Source organism: Cebus imitator, unplaced genomic scaffold (genome assembly GCF_001604975.1).
Source record: "Cebus imitator isolate Cc_AM_T3 unplaced genomic scaffold, Cebus_imitator-1.0 Scaffold383, whole genome shotgun sequence".
Taxonomy (NCBI): Eukaryota; Metazoa; Chordata; class Mammalia; order Primates; family Cebidae; genus Cebus; species Cebus imitator.
Genome location: NW_016107698.1, coordinates 1,877,820 through 1,899,171, shown reverse-complemented (window position 1 = coordinate 1,899,171; position 21,352 = coordinate 1,877,820). Strand labels below are relative to the sequence as shown.

Genomic DNA, 21,352 nt, shown 5'->3' with positions numbered 1-21,352 from the left:
TGACCAGGATGGTCTCGATCTCTTGACCTTGTGATCCACCCGCCTCGGCCTCCCAAAGTGCTGGGATTACAGGCTTGAGCCGCCGCGCCCGGCCTAGAACATGCTCTTTTAGCTCACAGAAGTTTCTTATTAGCCACCTTCTGAAGCCTGATTCTGTCAATTCATCACATTCATTCTCCCATCAGGCCTTGTTCCCTTGTTGATGAGGTGTTGTGATCCCTTGGAGGAGGAGAAGTATTCTGGTTTCAGGTGTTTTCGGCCTTTTTGTGCTGGTTTCTTCCCATCTTTGTGGATTTATCCACCTGTCGTCTTTGTAGTTGCTAACTTTTGGATTGGGTCTCTGAGTGGACATTCTGTTTGTTGATGATGAAGTTATTTCTGTTTCTTAGTTTTCCTTCTAACAGTCTGGCCCCTCTGCTGTAGGACTGCTGAGGTCCACTCCAGGCCCTGCTTGCCTGGGGATCACCTGCTGCCACTGCAGAACAGTAAGGGTTGCTACCAGTTTCTTCTTCTGCTATCTTTGTCCCAGAAGGATACCCACCAAATATCTGTCTGAGCTCTCCTTTATGAGGTGACTCTTTGGGTATACATGGGTCAGGGAGCTCCTTGAGGAGACAGTCTGTCCTTTATAGGAGCTCAAGTGCTGAGCTGTAGGCTCTGTTGTTCATTCAGAGCTGCTGTGTGATTTCCCATGTGGTGACCCATTGCACCGGCTGAAACAGTGGCGTTGAGATTTGTGGCGCTTTTTTGCCCAGGAATCTCCTGGCCTGGCTTGCTGTTTCCGTCCCCTTTTTAATCAGCTAAATAGGCAACTCTGCCTTCCTGCAGCTCCATTTGCCAGCTAAAAGGGAACCCAGTCTGGTGTATTTTGCATTGAGAGCCGCTGCGCTGGGGCGCCGGCAAAACAGCCACGAAGTCCAAAAGAGTCACGCTGGTGGCCCCTGGGGCTCCTCAGCCTGGGAATCTCCTGGTCTATGGGCAACAAAACTCCATCTGGAAATGCAGCGTCCACTCACTCTCTGCACTTTCACTGGGAGCTGCAATCCTGAGCTGCTCCTAATCAGCCATCTTGGATCTCTCCCCTTCAAGACAACTTATACCGTCAACTTAACCACAAATCAATGAATACATCCTATGATAGGATGTCTAAAGACCATATATATGAGTGTATATATATATATATATGTGTGTATGTATATATATATATATATATATATATATATATAGCCAGAATACTTCTATAGTAACTCCAAGTACACAGTGATGATCAGCAAGTGGTAAAATGCTAAATACAGACTTGGAGCTTAGCTGAACAGTTGGTTGGACAAGTCATGAACAAGTAAATTCATAATTGTACAAAATAAGAAACACAGTTTCTAAACTGTTGAACATTTATTATTCACACTTACTGTTTGGAATCAGGCATAGCTACATTAGTTTTGAACCAAACAATGTTAAAAGAGTCACGTGCTTATACAATCACTTACAGAAATAACAAGAGTTAACTATATTTTGGGTACCCTTGGCATACTTCTTTAATATTTTGACTAGTATCTTAATATATCACTAGTTCATATATTTTGCAAGTCTAAATATTTATATTAAAAACAATAGGCAATAAAAAGGTTTAATTATAAATTCTTATAAACTTTTAGAATAAACTTTTAAAGTTAAGCAAAATAACATTTTTGAAATAAATATTTTAGTGATTTTCTAAAGGGTGAATAATTAATTGGCTGTTAAAAGCACTTATGTATTAGAAAATTATAAATTCTTCCTTTATGCAATCTCCAGTAATATTTAACTATTTTTAAAGTAACTTAATACTGTAAATATGATGAATTCTCAATTTTCAATTTCTGTGTTTATTCCCTCTGCAATAGGCTTCATTGAGAGTATCAGTTTTTAAAGTTTGCAATATTCACAGTTTGCCTTACCAATAGTCCTCTGAGCAGTCACCTCATGCAAGGATGATTTAGTGATATCCTTTTAGGGAGATCAAGCCACAGAAGAAGGCCAGAGTCTGGCAAAAGTCCTTTATGAACAAGTTGATTCATTCTTGTCTCTGCAAATTTACTCTTTCTGTTCTTTATAAGAGTTATCCTGGGACCTTCCCAAACTCTCCAATTTTTTAAATATTTTTTCAGTGAGAGCTTTTCTTTATTGCTGTGATTTGACTTTAATGTATGTGCTTCTGATTTTCAAATTCATAGGATTTTAGCCCTTACCTCAGCTCAACATTCATATAATTGGACTGCTAATATTTCTGTAAACATCACTTTTAAATAACTTCATATTTTTGTCATACAGATAAAATTGATCAGTCTTTTTAAAAAGGTTGTAGATACTTTCCTATCATAAATACTGTGGTCCTTATTATATACTTACACTAATTTTTACTTGTATTTTGGATTATTTATGACATATTTCTAAAATTAAAAAAGTAATCAAAATGTGGGAATATTTTAATATTTCTTGATACTTGCCTACAAATGATCAGAAATGTATTATCTCATGTTACATGAGAATGCCACCATTGCTACATTATAAATTTTAAGACTTTGATAATTTAAATATTGAAAATTACCCTATCCCTATATTAGGGAGTCACTCCTGGCTCTGGCTGTCCTGGCCAAGCATGCTGCCTCTTTTTCTTCTCCATCCTTATATTTGGGTTTCCTGTCACTTTGCTGTTTAACTCCAGTGTTTTCTCTTGGATAATGTATTTGAGTTATGGTTTTCTCATGTACTATTTTGATTTTTATAACTTGGTGAGATGCTTCTAGTCAGCCATTGAACCAGTCATACTTCATTCTAAAAATTGGTATTTCATTTATTCTAATTGAACATTCTGTAATTGGTTATTTAAAACATAATTCCACTTTTCAGTGCTCTCCTAAGTATGTCCCAACCTGCTTTTAAGTTAATTCTTTAAAATGCTTTTTCCTAAACTGTGCTTCTGACAAACTGGGTAATTCACTATTCCTTATTAACCTTCCTAGCATGATTAAAGACCATCAAGTACTTCATGTTACCTGCTTCTGTGTTTTGTACATTTGATTTCCTATTATACAAATGTTTTTCCTTCCATATCTGTCAATCATAATTGTCTCTACATTTCAATATCCATCATAAATGCTTCTTTTTCATAAAGTCATTCCACATCTTTCTCACCAGACACAATTTATTTTCTCTTTAGACCTTCGTATCATTTTATGTACTCATTTAGGGATGTTTGCCTTGTCATTCCTCTAATAATTATATCCTTTGTAATTTCCACAGTACCAAAAGAGTGTTTATTTTTATTTGGGAACAGAAAGTATCAATATTTGAGGGCTATTTCAATAGAACTGCTGTGCTCAAAATAAAATGAAATACATTTCTTTATATCCCTTCCAATTAAATTTCTAATAATATTTACATATTTGCTTTTTAATCTCAAAATAAATATCCAGTTCTATGTGCATATTGTCTTCTACAAGTTATTGCATTATCCTAAGCAAGGTTATTAGAGTTGTGTCTTAAAATAGCTACTCCTGGTAACTTACAAGAGGAAAAATTGGACACATGAGAAATAAACCCATTTCCAAGGATTCTTTAATATAATAAAAGCTATAAAAAGGCCATTTATTCTTTGTTATCTTATCTCTGAAATCATTTAGACCTTATAAAGAGATTCCATGAATTAATTTGCCTGGCTTAAAATTTGTATAACTTTCTGATATTTTTCTTAGGTTTCCATCTAATGGCCTGAGAAGAAAATTGGCCATCAAAGAGTTTTATTTTATTCCTCAATAGACAGCATTTTAAGGGAAAAAAAGGGTTGATCTTCAAATATTTTATAAAATTCTTTGGAGAGAAATACAATGGGGATCATTAATTAAGCTTTCATTTATTCAACGAGTATTTTTGCTAAATGCCTAAAATTATCTAGGCTGTGTGATATGAGCTGAAGTTACAGAGAGCAGTCAGAGTTTCTTTTCTCAAGAGGTTACAGTCTACTGGCAGAGACTGAAAACAAAGAATGCCATGGCAAAAATTATGTGAAGAAAGATCCCAGAGGAGGCCTGTTAATTAGGCTGGTTGGAGGCAGGGTTGAGGTCAGAAAAGGCTTCCTTGGTAGATAGATAACACTTAAACTCAATTGTATATGGCAAGGAGAGATTCACCGCTGACAATATGACCTTATTCAGCCAATTATAGTTCTTTGAAACATTTTAGTCCTTCTAGAATGGCTGAATTTAGCTGAAGGTCTTTGTACCAGAGAGTGGGAAATCTTTAGCAAGATTCACAAACGTGTTTGCTTTCATCAAACTTTGTGTTTGGCCTTTAACCTTTGAAAAAGTCACTATTAAAATGATTAAACTTTCTCTAACTACTATTTTTAATTATTTTTAAAGGCCTTTTGTTCATTAATAGAATTTTTTTCCTTTGTTTTTATTGCATTTTAGGTTTTGGGGTACATGTGAAGAACATGCAAGATTGTTGCATAGGTACACACATGGCAGTGTGATTTGCTGCCTTCCTCCCCATCCCCTATATCTGGCTGGCATCTCTCCCCATGCTGTTTCTCCCCAACTCCCCACCCCCTGCTTTCCCCGCCCCCCGATTTCTCCCTGAAAGACCCAAGTGTGTGATGCTCCCCTCCCTGTGTTCATGTGTTCTCATTGCTCAACACCCACCTATGAGTGAGAACATGTGGTGTTTGATTTTCTGTTCTTATGTCAGTTTGCTGAGAATGATGGTTTCCAGGTTCATCCATGTCCCTACAAAGGACATGAACTCAACGTTTTTTATGGCTGCATAGTATTCCATGGTATATATGTGCCACATTTTCCCTGTCCAGTCTATCATCGAAAGGCATTTGAGTTGGTTCCAGATCTTTGCTATTGTAAACAGTGCTGCAGTGGACATTCGTGTGCATGTGTCCTTATAATAGAACGATTTATAATCGTTTGAATATATACCCAGTAATGGGATTGCTGGGTCAAATGGAATTTCTATTTCTAGGTCCTTGAGGAAGTGCCACACTGTCTTCCACAATGGTTGAACTAGTTTACACTCCCACCAACAGTGTAAAAGTGTTCCTATTTCTCCACATCCTCTACATCTGTTGTCTCCAAATTTTTTAATGATCGCCATTCTAACTGGTGTTAGATGGTATCTCAATGTAGTTTTGATTTGCATTTCTCTAATGACCAGTGGTGATCAGCGTTTTTTCATGTTTGTTGGCCTCATGTATGTCTTCTTTTGTAAAGTGTCTGTTCATATCTTTCCCCAACTTTTGAATGGGCTTGTTTGTTTTTTTCTTGTAAATCTGTTTTAGCTCCTTGTAGATTCTGGATATTAGCCCTTTATCACATGGGTAGATTGCAAACATTTTTTCCCATTCTGTTGGTTGCTGATTCACTCTAATGACTGTTTCTTTTGCTGTTCAGAAGCTGTGGAGTTTGATTAGGTCCCATTTGTCTATTTTGGCTTTTGATGCCAATGCTTTTGGCGTTTTAGTCATGAAGTCCTTGCCTATGCCTATGTCCTGATAAGTTTTGCCTAGGTTTTTATGGTGTTAGATCTTATGTTTAAGTCTTTAATCCATCTGGAGCTAATTTTAGTGGAAGGTGTCAGGAAGGGGTCCAGTTTCTGCTTTCTGCACATGGCTAGCCAGTTTTCCCAACACCATTTATTAAACAGGGAATCCTTTCCCCATTGCTTGTTTTTGTTAGGTTTGTCAAAGGTCGGATTGTTGTAGATGTGTGGTGTTGCCTCCGAGGCCTCCGTTCTGTTCCATTGGTCTACATCTCTGTTTTGGTACCAGTACCATGCTGTTTTGATTACTGTACCCTTGTAGTATAGTTTGAAGTCCGGTAGTGTGATGCCTCCCACTTTGTTCTTTTTGCTTAGAATTGACTTGGCTATGCAGTCTCTCTTTTGGTTCCATATGAAGTTTAAGGTGGTTTTTTCCAGTTCTGTGAAGAAGGTCGTTGGTAGCTTGATGGGGATAATGTTGAATCTGTAAATTACTTTGGGCAGTATGGCCATTTTCACAATATTAATTCTTCCTAACCATGAGCATGGATTTTTTATCCATCTGTTTGTGTCCTCTCTTATTTTGTTGTGCAGTGGTTTGCAGTTCTCCTTGAAGAGGTCCTTTATGTTCCTTGTTAGTTGTATTCCTAAGTTTTTTATTATCTTTGCAGCAATTGTGAATGGCAGTTCGTTCTTGATTCGGCTCTCTTTAAGTCTGTTATTGGTATATAGGAATGCTTGTGATTTCTGCACATTGATTTTTGTATCCTGAGACTTTGCTGAAGTTGCTTATCACTTTGAGGAGATTTTGGTATAAAGGAATGCTTGTGATTTCTGCACATTGATTTTGTATCCTGAGACTTTGCTGAAGTTGCTTATCACTTTCAGGAGATTTTGGTATACAGGAATGCTTGTGATTTCTGCACATTGATTTTGTATCCTGAGACTTTGCTGAAGTTGCTTATCACTTTCAGGAGATTTTGGGCTGAGACTATGGGGTCTTCTAAATATACAATCATGTCATTTGCAATTAGAGACAATTTGACTTCCTCCTTTCCTAATTGAATACCCTTTATGTCTTTTTCTTGCCTGATTGCTCTGGCTAGAACTTCCAATACTATATTTAATAGTAGTTGTGAGAGAGGGCATCCTTGTCTAGTGCCAGATTTCAAAGGGAATGCTTGTCATTAAGATCTGAAAACATTAACCTGTATTTTACGGAGACTATCTAGTGAAAGATAAACTTACAGTTCTAATCAAGCAGTTATTTTCCTCAGTAATTAACAATGACTTTTTTTTTATGTCTGTTTGAAAGATTTATTTTTTAAGTCTCAGGAAACTTAAAATCATGGCAGAAGGCAAAATGGGAGCCAGCACTTCATATGGCTAGGAGCTGAAGGAAGAGAGAGTGGGGGAGGTGCCACATAAGTCATTCTCTTATGAACAACTAACTGATACTACCAAATCTCTTTCTAGGCTTGTTTTTTTATTATAATGTTTGTGTCATAAAAATGTATTCATAGGCACACATATAATTAAATTTTTAAATGAATATATATTTACTTTGTAATATGTTTTTTAACTGATAATGAAACATGCTAAGTAACACATATAGTGTTACCTTATCATAATTGAAGCAATATCCCTAAGCAGTATATATCAAGATTGAAACAGTGAGGGAAGGGGAAGAGAGAGAGAATGCTGTGTCGAATTACAAAGACTGGTATAGTCATGTGGAACTGCCACTGGCTGTCTTCAAATACTGGCTCTACTACTAGTGGCTCACCAAGCTTGGGAAGAATATTTAATTTTTCACTGCTTTCAGTTTCCTCAGTTGTAAAGTTGAAGCAACCACAGTGCCTGACTGATATTATATTATGTTTAGATAATATAATATGGGTTATATTATGTTTAGAATAGTGCCTGGCATATAGTAAAATCTTCAAAACAAATAAAAAGTCAAACAATATTTCCTATCATCTTGTGAACACTAATTTTTTTCTCTAGTTTTTTCTCCATTATATTTGAATAATCTTTAATTTAATTGATATATCATAGCATCAGAACATTTCACCCCAAAACACTTCAGAGTGTATCTAGTATTCAGTATTTCTTTCTGGCACTTTATTTTTTAAGGCCAAATTTGTGTACAATGATGTACATATGTATACCTTAAATGTATCCTTCGATGAGTTTTGACAAATAATGTAACCCAGATCCTTAGCAAGATATAGAAGTTTAACATCACCCCAAAAGTTCTGTTTATACTTCTTCCCAGTTTCTGGTCTATCCCATAAGGGCAATGGCTCTGTTTTATTTCTTTTTTGAAGTCTTGCAATGAATTTGTTTCACATGAATCATTTAAAACTTTATAATAAAATCAGACAGCACATACCTTTTTGTGAAAGCTTTCTTCCAATCAACATAATGCTTCTGAGATTTATCTATGTTTTATGAATCAATAGTTAATTCCTTTTTATCGCTGAGTAGTATTCCATTGCATGGACATACCAGAGCTTGTTTACACATTTTCTTCCAGATGGATACCTCAGCTTTTTATAGCATTCAGCTATTATGATAAAGCTTCTAGTAGCATCCTTGTACAAATCTTTTTTAGACATCTGCTTTCATTCCTCCTGAGCAAATACCTAAGAGCCAAATTATTGGGTCATATGTTAGACGTATGTTTCATTTAATAAAAAACTGCCAGATATTTTTACAGAGTAATTGTGCAGTTTATATTCCCATCAGCAATGTGTGAGAATTCTGGATGTTTCACATCCATGCCAATATTTGCTTTTTCAGTTTTTAAACTTTTGGTTATTACAGTCTCCCTCTCTTGTTTCCAAATAAATGCACTTACCCAACAATTCTGATTTGCATAAGTATGGGTGACTCTTATTTTTTCTTGTGCCTTTTCAGTAAATTTAATTTTGTAAAAGCAGTTTTAGCAATAAATTCAGCATTTTACAAAATTAAAAAATAAATTTAGCTAAAAAAAGTTATGTAAATACTTGTCAATGTTGTGCAAATGATTACAGTACTCATAGCTTGTGATATAATTTCAGAGACTTCTTTACATTAAAATGCAAAATATACTGTATTGCAAACAAACTGGAGTAAAGATAATGATTTTAGAGAATGTGTTGGATGATGAATGAAATAATCTGAATGATGATGAAGAAACTAAAAAAGAAGATTCATGTGAGATATTTGAATATTTATGCATTTTATATTAAACAATTTTTCCAAAGTAATATATAATTTGAAGTTTTAAACATCATTGTTAACTAATTTAATTATTATCATTAGCTACATTCTTTTTCATCTACATCTTTAAATTGTCACTTATTTAAATTGGCCAAATTTTTAAGAAAATCCTTGCATTGGCAAAATTTGGTTATGTATATTAGTTTTAGATTTTATTTAAACTTTTTAATGGTAACTACAACAACACAGAATTTCAGTGAATAATTGGCAAAATAAAAGCATTTAAAATACATTTAGATAACGTAGCATGACAATGTTTGATCTGGATCTTGATCCTAGGAGTATGTGATTTTTCCCATAATTATACAATGAATGCAACACTGGAACCAAATATCAGTCCTCCTCCTGCCTCCTAGAGTAACACTTGATCCATTTGTGATATAGGCATTGCTCAGAGATATTTCAGGTTTAGTTCCAGAGCACTGCAACAAAATGAATATTGTGGTAACGTGAGTCACACAAATTTTTTGATTTCCTAGTGTATATAAAAATTATGTTTGCATTATCATGTAGTCTATTAAGCACATGATTGCATTATGTTTAAAAATATAGATACCTTAATTGTCAAAAAGTACTAATGATCATATGAACTTTCAGTGAATCCTCATCTTTTTCTGGTGGAGGGTCTTGCCTCAATGTTGACGGCTGCTGGTTATTCAGGCTGGAGGCTGCTGAAGATTGGGATGGCTATAACAATTTTGCTTTCTCTCTCTCTCTCTTTTTAGAGATGAAGTCTTGTTGTTTTTGGCAAGGCTAAACTTGAACTCCTGGACTAAAGCAATCCTCCCTCCTTAGCCTCCCGAATAGCTGGAACTTCAGGCATGTGACACTATGCCCAGTTTGGCTGTGACAATTTCTTAAGAAGATGACAATGACATTTGCTGCATCAATTGACTTTTTCTTTTACAACAGATTTCTCCTTTACCCACAAAACTTATTTCACAATTTGAGTCAGTTCTCACAAACCTTACTAACTGTTTTATCATATAAGTTTATGTTATATTCTAAATCTTTTTAAAATTTCAATATTCACACCTACTCACCAGAAGTAGATTTTATCTAAAGAAACTACTTCCTTTGTTCATCCATAAGAAGCAGTTCCTTATATGTTTATGTTTTACCATGAGATTGCAGCAATTTAGTCACATCTGTAAGTAAGCTCCACTTTTAATTCTAGCTGTCTTACTGTTTCCACCACACCTGCAGTTTCCTCCTTCACCAAAATCTTGAACCCCTGAAAGTCATCCATGAAGGTTGGAATCAAGTTTTTCCAAGCTTCTGTTAGTGTTGATATTTTGACCTCTTCTCATGAATCATAAGTGTTCTTAATGGCATCTAGAATAATGAATCTTTTCCATAAAGTTTTAAGTTTATTTTGCCCAGATCCATCGAAGAATTATGTCTATGGTAGCTATAGGCTTATGAAATGTATCTCTTAATTAATGAAACTTAAATGTTAAAATTACCTCTTGATTGATGGCTTGCAGAATGAATGTTGTGTTAGCAGGCATGAAAACAATATTCATCTCCTTATACAGTTCCATCAGAGTTCTTGGGTAACCAGGTACTTTGTCAGTGAGCAGTAATATTTTGAAAGGAACCTTTTTCTGAGCAGTTGGTCTTCACAGTGGGCTTCAGATATTCAGTTTAGACTGCTGTTAAATGATATGCCGTCATCTAAGCTTTGTTGTTCCATTTACAGAGAATGGACAGAATAGATTTAGCATAATTCTTAAGGGCCCTAAAATTTTTGGAATGGTAAATGAAGATTGGCTTCAGCTTAATGTCACCAGCTGCATGTCACTGTCAGCTGACCTGCATGTCACCATCACCAGTTGTATGTCATCATCAACCTGTCCTTTGAAACTTTGAAGTCAGGAATTGGCTTCTCTCTTTTAGCTATAAAAGTACTAGATGACATCTTCTTACATAGAAGGCTGTGTTATCTACATTGAAAATCTGTTGTTTAGTGTAGCCACCTTTATCAGTGACCTCAGCTAGTCTTCTGGATAACTTGATGCAACTTCTACATCAGCACTTGCTGCTTCAACTTGCACTTTTATATTACAGAGATGGCTTCTATCCTTAAAACTCATGAGCCAAACTCTGCTAGCTCCCAGGTTTTCTTCTGGAGCTTCCTCACCCTTTCTTAGCTTTCAGGAAGTTGAACAGAAATAGGGCCTTGCTCCGAATGAATTAGGCTTTGGTTTAAGAGAATGTTGTCACTACTTTCGTCTATTCAGATCACTAAAATTTTCTCAATATAGCAATGAGGCTGTTTTGCTTTCTTATCATTTGGGTGTTCACTGGCATAGCACTTTTGAATTTCTACGAGAACCATTCCTTTGCATTCACAACTTGGCTTACTATTTGGTATAACAGATCTAGTATTCAGCATATCTCATCTTTCAACATCCCTTCCTCACTAAGTTTAATAATTTCTCTCTGTTGATTCTAAGTAAGAGACACAAGACTCTTCTTTTCACTTGAGCACTTAGAAGCCATTGTAGAGCTATTAATTGGCCTAATTTTAACATTGTTGTGTTTAAGGGAGTAGAAATGCCTGAGAACAGGACGAGAGATGGGGAAACAGCCATTGAATAGGGCAGTCCAAACACACACAACATTTACCAATTAAGTTCATTGTCTTATATGTGCATAGTTTGTGGTGCCCCGAAACAGTGATATCAATGGTAACATCAGTGATTACTGATCACAGGTTACCCAAACAGATATAATGAAATAGTCTGAAAAATTGTGAGAATTACCAAAATGTGACACAGAGACACAAAGTGAGCACGTTATTGGAAAAAATGGTGCCGATAGACTTGCTAGATACAAGGTTGTACTAATCTTTGATGTGTAAAAAAATGCTATACCTTTGAAGCACTGAAAAGCAAGGCACAGTAAAATGAGATATCTTGTATTGTGTTGCCTAGATCTATTTTAAGCTCAAACATCTAAGCAAGAACAACCTTTGCTTTAAAGAAGCATGAAAATCACTCTCCCATGGTCACAGTGTATGAATTGTGACTAAGAAATCACACTAACCAGCAATCAGGTTAGAAAAAAGCAGACATGGCAAGCATTTGACAACTTTTAGGACATTTTAAAAAATGATTGTCCCTGAAAATGCAATTTGTAAAGTTTCTATTTCTAGCAAGTTCATAAGCAAAGTGTAAGAATATATCTCCTGACAGCACTTGAGTAATTTGATTCAATCTTGTGAAATAATGTAAATAAGAAATGGAGAAAGATACCATCCCATTCTTTCTCCCTTGTTGTTCAAAGGGTAGGCTTCAGAAGAACTGGAATTAAGTTGCATTAGAAATATTCACAAGTGAGTATGTCTGTCGGACCTACAGGCACACAGTTTAACTTTATGAATTGGGGTTGGATGACAGATTTTAAAGATGCATGTTGTGGAGTAAGACAGATAAGGGAAAATCTCTTCTTTCTAGTAATATTCAGTTACCCTGTCCAAACTGTCTCCATCATTAAGTTCTATAAGTGATCATCATCATGTCCAGAGCAAAGATAAATGAAAATTAAGGGTAAATATATATTGTTACTTATATATAATAGGCAAAATGGCATTTTGTGTATGTGGGGGTCATAAACATTAAAAACCATTCAAGGGCTTTTCTGGTCCCATTTTTCTCACAATATCTCACATCTATTAATAATTATATGTTATTATGTTTTCTTCACCTAGAACCTATCAGTTCAGTGAGAGGATAGGCTACTATATATAACTATCTGAAAGTAATACTCCACATGTATAAATATGCCTTTATTATTTGAGTAAACTCTTTGTAAATTGCTATTACATTAAATTTGATGTCATAGAATACACTGAAAGAAAGATGTTGAAAGTACCGTAAGTATACTATATGTATTAGTCATATCTATATGAAAGAGCCTGAGCATACAGTATATATTTTTTGGCTTTATGTTTTTCAGTGGTTGCAAATGATGGATTTTATGTAATACTGAAAGGCCTAGCTCGAACTCAAACAAAAGTCTCCTACAATCTGATGGAAGGAAGTGACTCACAAGTCTCGTTCATACCTCAGAGTTCCCCCAGCTTTATTTTGGGTGAAAAATTCAAAAAGTCTACACTTGCTGAGATGTACCTACCTTCATATGACTCAATGGTAAGAGAGGAGTATTTGCTATTTTAATAAGCAACAAGGTAACATATTTTTGTAAAACTTTATCTCTTCCAAATATTGAAATCTTATCTTTAGAGTTCTGAAATATTTAAGATAATATATCCTTTAGAATATAAATGATATTGTTAATATTGAAATTTGATTAAATATTTTTGATAAAGGATGCCTTCAACAGCAACCTGACCACCGGCAGGGTTTGTGTGGTGTATTTGATAACAGGCAAGGTTGAAGTGGCTGAATCTCTGAAAGTGGGAGAATAGTAGTTTCAGATAAAGGAGAGGGAATAGGTGATTGAGGAGGGGGAGACAGGAAGAAGACTCATTGATTATGGAGGACCTTTAAATTAAGTCAAGAATTAAGTGTGTTTATTATGTTTGCCTCAAGAGCAATGCTAAGATAGTCAAGTAGTTAATTTCATTATAATCAGAAATTAGTTAATCAAGGAAAATCTTTTGCATCTGTATAGTATTTTAAGACTATCTGGTTGTCTTAAAATTAAAAGTTCCATATGTTTCTGAATCTCTGAATACTCCATGTTGGATAGAGGTCTGAATTGACTAGAATTGTGGCTAATAGTCATTCTCAATTTAGGGTGACCAAGATATCAAGAGTAGAAAAGAGTCAAATAACAAAGCCAAATTATTTAACATTATGGAGTACAGTCAGAAAAATCTAGAACAATATCATGTTCAAGAAAAATAAGCATGGGTCATACCCTGAAAGAATGACAAGGATAAAAATGAACAAGCCTATAAATGCACATTATTCATCTCACATGAGTGAATGATGTTTCTGGTTGTATTCTTGTTACGGATAGAAAAGAATGCATTTGCCATGTCAGTGACCACATATAATGGACCTAATGCTATTTGAATATGCTCTAGCAAATATAGCATGTTTAGCACACGGCTATAATTTGGGCTGTTTCTTGGTTGAATTTCTAGTAGTTGAATTCGAGCTTCAAAGACCCATTTTATTTTTTAATGTTAAAACTCATATATTAAATGAGGACATGATGGGAGTCACAAGATCTGCATTCTGCTTTAGTTCTTTAGGAGCAGTACTAATTTCTGGCATTCCACCTGATATGTGATATTGTTTTCAATTTCGTATCTTGGCCAGAGTGGGGAAAAGTGTAGAGAGCAGTTTCAGAGGCTTCCACTTAATCTTCACTGTGATAGCTCTTATTGCATACGCCGAGAAGCCAGTGTGGAAACTCTACCAACTACCAAGTATCCATTTAAATTATGCTTTTAGGGGCCATGGGTGTTGCCCATGGGGTAGATTTATGGACCCAGTGAAGCATTGGGAACCAGACCTGAACCAAAACTCTACTTTTTAGGAATTCTACCTGTTTCTTCTCTGTAACAGGTGACCATGAAGACATTTTATGTATCAAGGGTTTAATATCCCTATCTCAAATTTTAGAGCTTCACTTTTCTCCATCAGGGCCCTAGCCTTAGCAAAAAATAGAAAAAAAATTCTTGCTGAGCTTGAGACTGCTATAGCAGAGCTCCAGAAACGTAAATATGATTATATTTCTATCTATATGCATATATATCTACCTACCTGCCTACCAATTATCTATTTACCTACCTGTCTGTATTCCAAGTCAGATTCTCAGATTATTTTGCCTTCTAACTGTTAAAGGTGAGATTTTCTTTATATACTGCCAAAGAACCCTTGGATTAGATCCTTCATCTTAAATGGGTGATTAATTTTCCTCATCTTTTTATTTTATTTCTTTAGTGCACTGAGAGCTCCCTGCAGCAATCATCCTATGCTATGGTCCTTATAATTATTCATTCTACAACATCTCAAACATCTGAGATATTGTACCTTGCAGTGCATTCCCTTCTGCTAGTACCTAATGCCTGCTTAACATCATTAAAATTTTATCAGTGATACTGATACAGCATGTCAAAGACTACCAGTGCTCTAGTGATGGATTTGTATTGCTAGCTGGCTGGCAGGCAGTTAAGCTCTAAATCAAGTATTTTTTCTACTTTAATAAAATATTTTGAAAAAAATAAAAATAAATCAAGCAGACAATTTTAACTTGCAGCAACTCTGTGGTGTTTGTTGTTTACAGAAGGACAAGTATATGATTATTGATAAATTTATTTCATATTGCTAAAAATTTAAATTATCCCTGCTAACTCTGTCCCCTGTAGGAATTATGAGTGAAGCTGGTATTATAAAACAACCTGCTCTTTTCCTATTTTAAAATTTGCCTTTTTGTGTATTTACTTAGTAGGCCTTTTTCAAATAAAAATACTACTACTTCCAAAGATTTGTGCCTAGGAGAGTTTTGTAGTTTTGCACACATCAAGAGCTATATTTTTCTTTCTCTTTTTATTTGGCTTTTTTTTTTAAAACCTTACTTGCTTTTATATTGTGTTGTAACAGAGAACCAAACAACTAAGAAGAAAAAACTATAATATTTTCACGCCTCAATTTCACCGTCCAACAGTTTGGTAAAACAAATTGGCATCATTTGAGTATAACAAACATAAGGTGAAAAAGATCTAATCCAAGGATCAAATTTATTTCTCACAAGATAATATATAGTTCTAAATAAAAATTGTTAAAGTTGCAAGCATCTGCTGTTCTTACTCTTTACTACACACTGGACAAAAAATGAGTACAGTATAAATGTACAGTGACATAATTTTTTTGGATTAGTTTTATTACAAATGGTAATATTACAAGTGGTGTAATATTATTCTTTCATGATACCTGGATCCTAGCATCTCAATCAGATCCTAGGTATTAATGAATAACCTCACTCTTTTTGGTCTTACAAATTTCAGTCCTGTCTTTATATCAAATTTTCAAACTTTCATGCTTGATACTCAGCTTGTGCCTTCTTGTGTCATAGAATCCAGCAGTGGGAATCTATGTTTTCTCAACATAGATTTACACATTAAAGCTGAAAGTTTTTCATTAGAGTTAAGAAAGTTTTTCATTATACTATGAAAGAGATAAAACATTACACATGTATTTATAACCAACTTAATGCATTTAATAACTTTGAAATCTTTAATTTTATTTTTTCTAATGAGTCTTACAACTTTTAAATTATAATAATAAATTCAAATTTCTTAGAGACATCTCAGCATAGATATTTGTACATTCTGTGACAAAATACACATACACAAAAACATGCATACATGCTCTTCTATATTTTGTATCAATATACTTCTATATTGAATATATATTATTTGCAATAAAACATATTTTACTAAAATATATTTTTGCTACGATTAAATTTAGCAAAATCATAAAAGCAAATTATTAAGTTGAAGATTCTCAATAATTATTAAAAGAACTTTCTAGTTCGTTAATAGTAGTTATCTTTGAAATACATTTGGAGCTATGTGGAAAAAAATGATAAAAATGTATTAATATATTCAACAAGCTGGGCCCAGTGAGGGTAAAATTTTAAAATAGTTACCTGTTCTTTACACCAAAGTTTTCAAACAAGTGGTATAATATTATTCATTCATGATACCTGGATCCTAGCATCTCAATCAGATCCTAGGTATTAATGAATAACCTCACTCTTTTTGGTCTTACAAATTTCAGTACTGTCTTTATATCAAATTTTCAAACTTTCATGCTTGATACTCAGCTTGTGTCTTATTGTGGCATAGAATCCAGCAGTGGGAAGAATAGTTTAAATTAGTCTATTCCCCTTTCTTATTTTGTACACTCTTACTTACTAACTTCATTTTCTGACTCTTCACAGTCAGGAAAGGAAAAACATTGGAAATTAAAGGTAAATGACAACAGGACGTTCTGTGATTAGATGTCCAAATCTAGGCTCATTTTCTCAGGTGTTGCTCCTTTTGCAGTTCTTGGAGAGGGTGTTGCCTCCTAGGGGGCTTTTTAATACCACACTCTTGATCCCTGGCTTCAGGCAGTGACAACTTAAATCTCTGTTTAGGGTCAATTCATGTCTCTGGGAGGTCCCCAGGGTTGTTCACTTTTCATACAGTTTAAGCTGGATACTTTTTGTGGGTCCCCCAAATTGATGGGGAAGCGATAGTTTCAAATTTACTCCACCAACTTACTGTGTCCTCACTCTGAGCCTATATGTCAGTGGGAGTGAAGGAGAAAGAAAACTTCAGGACTTTGAAAATTGTCATGAAGCAGGTATCTTTCAATCTTTGCTGTCAACTTCCCAATATCATTTCTCAAGACGATCTTGAATTTATAGTTGAAGGAATTTGCACTTATTTGAGACACCACTTGAAATTATGACTTTGAATCTTTATTATTTATTTATTTTTTTGAGACAAAGTCTCACTCTGTTACCCAAGCTGGAGTACAGTGGCGCAATCTCGGCTCACCACAACCTTCACCTCCTGGGTTCAAGTGATGCTCCTGCCTCAGTCTCCTAAGTAGCTGGGACTACAGGCATGTGCCACCATGTCTGGCTGATTTTTGTATTTTTAGTAGAGACAGAGTTTCGCTATGTTGGCCAGGCTGGTCTTGAACTCCTGACCTTATGATCCACCCGCCTCGGCCTCTCAAAGTGCTGGGATTACAGGTGTGAACCACCGCTCCCAGCCTGGAGTTTGAATCTTATACTTACAATAACATTTAGCACAAAAGTCTGTACATGGAAAATTTTTGAATGGGTAAGAATGAAAGTGTCTAGCAGGGTGTCTCATACTAATGCAGGAAAAATAATTATAGGGTCACTACTTTGGTCTAGGAGTGAGATTACAAGGGCATGAAATACATAGTGATTGCATTCTTAGTTTGTGCCTATGTAATAAAATAGTTTAATAAGATACCAATGTTAGTGCATTAAAAAATCAAAATGATATTTATTTGTGATCATTTTGGAAGCTGTAATTTCACCATTTATTCTCTTGGTAAGATAGGAAAAGGCAACAGTTCTACCTTTCTTTGTATAAGTTGAGTTGGGGCACCAGAGATAATAAGCATATGTAGAGAAGGTAAATCAAAAATAAAATGCTAAACCCCCCAGCCAACTGAATGAACTCCTCCTTTCAGCCAAGGACATTACAAAGTTAACCTGAAAAAATAGTCAAGGCCATAATGACAAGGGGAGTCAGACATACCCCCCTCCCTTTGGAATTCAGGCACAACTGACCAGTATTAACGTTAAAACAGACACCTTAAGACTGACAAAACACTCTTTGTAAACATAAAATACCAACACAACAGATGGCAGGCCCTGAAAGACATTGAAGTATTTGACCCCAAAATGTATTTCTTTGACATATTTCGAAATGGCCCTGCAAAGCTGTCTTTTGTGGGGAAAATCTACATTCTGTAGAAAATCTCCTTTCCTTTCCTCGTCTTTTTCCTGATAAAAGAGAAAATTTGCTGAGAATCTGGCACCTTTTTATGTCTGATAAGAAACATTTACATTCTATTATGTGTCAAGCCTGCTACCTGGAGGTTTTATCTGCATAAGAAACTTGGTAGCCACAACCTTTTATATTAATGCAGACACCCTCTTCTATTGATTCTAGGTTTTTAGATAATAGCTTAACTCTTTCAGCCAACTGCCACTCAGAATGTCTTTGAATCCATTTATGACCTAGAAGACCCCTATTCGAGTTGTCTCACCTTTCCAGATAAAACCAATGCACAAATTACTTGTACTGATTGAGTAAATCAGTTCCTAAAAGGACAGGATAGAGCTAGGAAATGTGGTGAAATCAATCTGCTGCCAATATTTATATTTCCTTAATTTATAGTAAAGGTATTTTAAACAAATTAAAGTACAAAATATTTCTAACCTATGTTATCAGCATAACCTGTATTATTCAAGCTGAGGGTAATGGAGCCATGAGTATTTTATGCATATTTCCCAGTACTTCTGAGGTTTTACCAGATATCCACAGAAAATTTAGAAGGCATTGATAAATGGTTGATCCAACTAAAAGAATATCTCTTTTCGTGAAGCACTTGAATACCCATTTCATCATCAGATCCTGCACAAAGCTGAATCAATTTTTTTAAAACAAGAACATATTTCAGTTAGTTTTAAGATCTGCATCAAGCAGACTATTGGGATATCTTGGACGAGTAAAGGCAAAGTCATGTTTGATAAGGACAAGGAATTTAAGATATCTAATTCTGCTAATGGGTACTGCCTGATTTTCTGTGTATACTATTCCCTGTGCTCAGTGCTACATATTCTTTTACTTGTCTCTTCATTATTCAGCATTTTTCACAGATTCATTCCAGTATGGTCTTACCTTTGTTCCCTCCATCTTTTACTTTATTTATTCATAGCCATTTTAAAAAATGGTGTTTTATAGGGTGTATTTTCCTTCTTTTTTAAAAATTTTACTTTAATAATGTGTACATGTGCAGAATGTGCAGGTTTGTTACACAGTATACATGCGCCATGGTGATATGCTGCACCCATCAACCTGTCATCTACATTAGGTATTTCTCCTAATATTATCCCACCCCTAGCTCCCCACCCCTTGACAAGCCCCAGTGTGTGATGTTCCCCTCCCTGTGTCCATGCATTCTCATTATTCAACTCCCACTTATGAGTGAGAACATGCAGTGTTTGCTTTTCTGTTCTTGTGTTAGTTTGCTGACAATGATGGTTTCCAGCTTCATCCATGTTCCTGCAAAGGACATGAACTCATACATTTTATAGCTGCATAGTATTCCGTGGTGTATATGTGACAAATTTTCTTTATCCAGTCTATCCTCAATTGGGCATTTGGGTTGGTTCCAAGGCTTGGTTATTGTGAACAGTGCCGCAATAAACATATGTGTACATGTATCTTTGTAGCAGAAGGATTTATAATCCTTTGTTTATATACCCAGTAATGGGATTGCTGAGTCAAATGGTATTTCTTTTTCTAGATCCTTGAGGAATCACCACACTGTCTTCGATAATGGTTAAAGTAATTTACACTCGCACCAGCAGTGTAAAAGCATTCCTGTTTCTCCATATCCTCTCCAGCATCTGTTGTTTCCTGACTTTATAATGATCACTATTCTAACTGGCATGAGCTGATATCTCAATGCGGTTTTGATTTGCACTTCTCTAATGACCTGTGATGATGAGCTGTTTTTGATATGTTTGTTGGCTGCATAAATGTCTTCTTTTGGGAAGTGTCTGTTCATATCCTTTGCCCACTTTTTTATGTATTTTTTCTTGTAAATTTAGTTCTTTGTAGATTCTTTATGATATCCCTTTGTCAGATGGATAGATTGCAAAAATTTTCCCCCTTTCTGTAGGTTGCATGTTCACTCTCATGATGGCTTCTTTTGCTGTGCAAAACCTCTTTAGTTTAGTTAGATCCCATTTGTCTATTCTGGCTTTTGTTGCCATTGTACAGAGTAGATTTTCAATATGCAACACAACTCCATAAAAAACAAAAAGAAAAGGCAACAAGAAAAATAGTTTTCCATTTAAGAAACATATATAAATTATTCAAAATGGGAATCACAATAAAAAAGACTATTTCAACTAAACAAAAACCATATATCACATATCAAAATAAAAATACCATGAATCAAAACTTGTAACTTATGTATACATTGTAAAAAGTTACTTGCTATTTAGTATTATCTATGTGTAATTGGAGTATAACATTTATGGTTTGTATTTTTTTTTAATTTAAAGCAATTTGTACAAATTTATGGAGTATATGAACCCCCAAAATTTGAGACAGGTCTCAGTTAATTTAGAAAGTTTATTTTGCCAAGGTTAAATACATGCACCTGTGATACAGTGCCAGGGTCCATCTCACAGACCCCAGCAATGGATGAATAACATACTCAGACACTGACATTCAGTGAAAGAGCAGACCAGGGGCCAGGGGACTGACCAAAAGAGTTGTAGCAGCTGTGGCAGCCTGGCTAGCAGGCCCTGTTGGCATTTATTCAGCATATATTAAATAACAAAGGCTTTGAGTCACCATCACTAGAGGGTAATTAACCTGGTTGCTCTCCACCCAAGAGAGCCATCCTGCCCACACATCATCACAGGTTAGTTTTAGGATGACATGAGTAAAAAGTTATTTAGATAAACTCTCCCAAATTCCCTTGTTACTTGCTTTTCTGCTATTACTCAGGGTAAAGAGGATTAGGCTGTCTTCAGCCAAACCTTTTACTGAGGCTATGCTAACCCTCTGGACTTCCAAGAAGGTTTGCGACTATTTCCTATAACTTTATAATTTCTCTTACAACTCTTCCCACCACTCTGCCTTCACCCCTACATCTCCCCCTTTCTTTTTTCTTTTCTTTTCTTTCTTTTCTTTTTTTTTTTTTTTTGATACAGCTTTATTGACTGAGGAGGGCAGACGTGTGCATCAACAGTTCCATCAGTCTAGGTGGTCGTTGTTCCTATTCCAGCTTTACTTCCT

The 21,352-nt window shown here is 35.2% G+C and overlaps 1 protein-coding gene across 1 annotated transcript in view; it reads left to right on the top strand.

The window, feature by feature from the left end:
• Nucleotides 1-21,352, top strand: part of CNBD1 (cyclic nucleotide binding domain containing 1) — a 160,214-nt gene that overhangs the window by 16,871 nt on the left and 121,991 nt on the right. The window contains exon 3 of the mRNA XM_017507690.2: nucleotides 12,760-12,953. Within this exon, the coding sequence (XP_017363179.2) occupies nucleotides 12,760-12,953 (194 nt within the window). The remainder of the gene's footprint in view (nucleotides 1-12,759; nucleotides 12,954-21,352) is intronic.